Source organism: Colobus angolensis, unplaced genomic scaffold (genome assembly GCF_000951035.1).
Source record: "Colobus angolensis palliatus isolate OR3802 unplaced genomic scaffold, Cang.pa_1.0 Scaffold64, whole genome shotgun sequence".
Taxonomy (NCBI): domain Eukaryota; kingdom Metazoa; phylum Chordata; class Mammalia; order Primates; family Cercopithecidae; genus Colobus; species Colobus angolensis.
The window spans coordinates 871,843-874,180 of record NW_012120043.1 but is presented as its reverse complement, the minus strand read 5'-3'; the positions used below and the strand labels follow the sequence as shown (position 1 = coordinate 874,180).

General features: G+C 64.9%; 1 protein-coding gene across 1 annotated transcript in view; it reads right to left on the bottom strand.

The window, feature by feature from the left end:
- The window catches only part of ABCA7 (ATP-binding cassette, sub-family A (ABC1), member 7), a 29,686-nt gene that overhangs the window by 22,514 nt on the left and 4,834 nt on the right, over window positions 1-2,338 (bottom strand). Inside the window, exons 13-16 of the mRNA XM_011964099.1 lie at window positions 1,056-1,232; window positions 469-691; window positions 117-338; window positions 4-43 (exon numbers count right to left, since the gene is read on the bottom strand). Coding sequence (XP_011819489.1) covers window positions 4-43; window positions 117-338; window positions 469-691; window positions 1,056-1,232 — 662 coding nt within the window. The remainder of the gene's footprint in view (window positions 1-3; window positions 44-116; window positions 339-468; window positions 692-1,055; window positions 1,233-2,338) is intronic.

Genomic DNA, 2,338 nt, shown 5'->3' with positions numbered 1-2,338 from the left:
GGCTCTCGCAGCCGAAGCCGAAGGCCACGGGCGACAGCAGGCTCTGCGGAAAAGCGGGCGGTCAGTGAGCGGCCGAGGCGGGGGGCTCCCCCACCCACTCCCGACCGGGCTCTCACCGCAGCCACGCGGCCACCCGCCGGCAGCCGGTCCCGCCAAGCCACGCACAACACGTAGGGCAGATACAGGGAGAAGTAGGCCAGGCCGCCGCAGGCCGCAGCCAGGTTGGCGCGGGAGAAGAAGGCACTGAGCAGGAAGCTCTGGGTCACCGTGGCCACGGCGAAGGCCGCCAAGAACAGGAAGACCACGCCCGGGTGGCTGTAGGGGAGGATGTCCCCCAGCTGTGGGAGGCGACGGGAGCTCAGGTCCAGCTCCTGGATGGCCCGGGGCCGCGCACCCACGCGGGGCAGCTTCTGCCTGCCACCCTCCTGCGCACACATTCTGCAGCTGGGCAGGCCGACGCGCGCCCACCTTGAGCACCAGAACCAGCAGCGCGGCGCTGAGCAGGAAGGGTCCGAGGCAGCTGAGGAACCAGCCGAGCCAGAGCACCCCGCGGCTGAGCCCCATGGCGCGCATGGTGTCCCGCAGCCGTGTCTCCTTCTCCCGCACCACGGCCTTCACCGTCAGCGTCACGGAGTAGATCCAGGCCAGCGTCAGGAAGAGCGGCAGCGACCGGCTCAGCACACGCAGGAACCTGGGGTGGGGACGGCTGGGGTGGAGGCCGGAGACCGTCCGCAGACTGCCCCCCACCCCCCACCGTCTGGCACGACTGTCCCGGGATCTCAAGACGGGAAGATTCGCCTCCCTGTTCCTTGGACCCTGATCCAGCCAGTCTGGGGCTCCCAGGCATCAGTGCAGGCCAGGCTCTCCCTGCGCCGGGAGCCCCCAGACCCTCAGAGTCCCCTGCTCCTCCCGCTGCAGCAGGTCACGTGGAGTGGTGTAAAGGTGCAAAGTTCGCAGCCTGGACCGCAGGAAGGTTCCCAACAGAGCCTGGGCCCACCCCCACACCCGGGACCTTCCAGCCGCGGGGGAGAGCGGGGAGGGGTGCCAGAGCTCACATGTCATCCACATAGCACGGATAGGGCATCTGCTGCAGGTAGAGGCCAGCCCGGGGGGCGGCGCCGCTGAGCACGCGGACGGCTGCGCGCTCCACCAGGTCCTGCAGGTACACGAAGCCGCCCCACACGTAGCGCAGGTCGGTCAGGGGGTCTGCAGCTGGGCCAGGGTCCCAAAACCTGTGAGGGGCATGGTGGCAGGTTGTAGGGAAGGGCTAGAAACTCTCGGGGCCCCGCCCTGAATAACTTTTTTTTCTGAGACTGGGTCTTGCCCTGTCGCCCAGGCTGGAGTGAAGAGCTGCAGCCGTGACCTCCCGGGATCAAGCGATCCTCCCACCTCAGCCGCCCAAGTCGCCTGGCTAATTTTATTTATTTATTTATTTATTTGAGACGGACTCTCACTCTATCGCCCAGGCTGGAATGCAGTGCCGCCATCTCAGCTCACTGCAACCTCTGCCTCCCGGGTTCAAGGGATTCTCCTGCCTCAGCCTCCTGAGTAGCTGGATTACAGGCATGCGTCACCACGCCTGGCTCATTTTTGTATTTTTAGTAGAGATGGGGTTTCTCTCCCATTCTGGCGTATGGGAACCTTCTGACCCCTTTCCCACTGAATGGCTAGAGAAGCTGAGGCCCAAGGGAAGGGAAGGAGTGGGGGGGGGGCTCGCAGGGAGGGAGTGGTTGGGGGGACTCACAGTGTCGTGGTCTTGCCGGCCCCGTTGTGGCCCAGGAAGGCGGTGATGTGGCCCTGGTAGAAGTCCAGGCTGAGTCCCTGCAGGGCTGGCTGCGGGCTGCCAGGAAAGCGCTTCTCCAGGCCACGAACGGAGACCCCAGGACTCAGGCCAGGCGGTGCCTCCTCCACCAGCACTGCAGAGACGGGATGGACTCAGCCATGGAGGTCCTGGTTGTCCCGGTGCCTGCAAGTCCCTTAGAGCTAGGCTGTGGAATCCGGGACCTGCTGGGCTGGGGCCTATGAAAGTTGGGGGAGCTTGGGGACTGCAGTGTGTTCAGGGCAGGAGTGAGGGTTGGGGTGTCCAGGTCATTGACATTGGCATCTGTGGAATCTCTTTTTGCGGGGAGAACTGGGCATCTAAGTGGGAAACCAGCTACTAAGCCTCGTAGGGCCTCACCCTTTGGGTCCAGCTGCGGGGGACAAGGGGCTGGACTCTTGGGGGGCCGAAGTCCACACCAGTAGCTCCTCCGAAAGGGAAAATTCCATGGTTCAGGGATCCCATACTGGCCTGGGGGGAGGGGCACTGGTTATCACTTAGCCCGCCCCCCCGGAATGT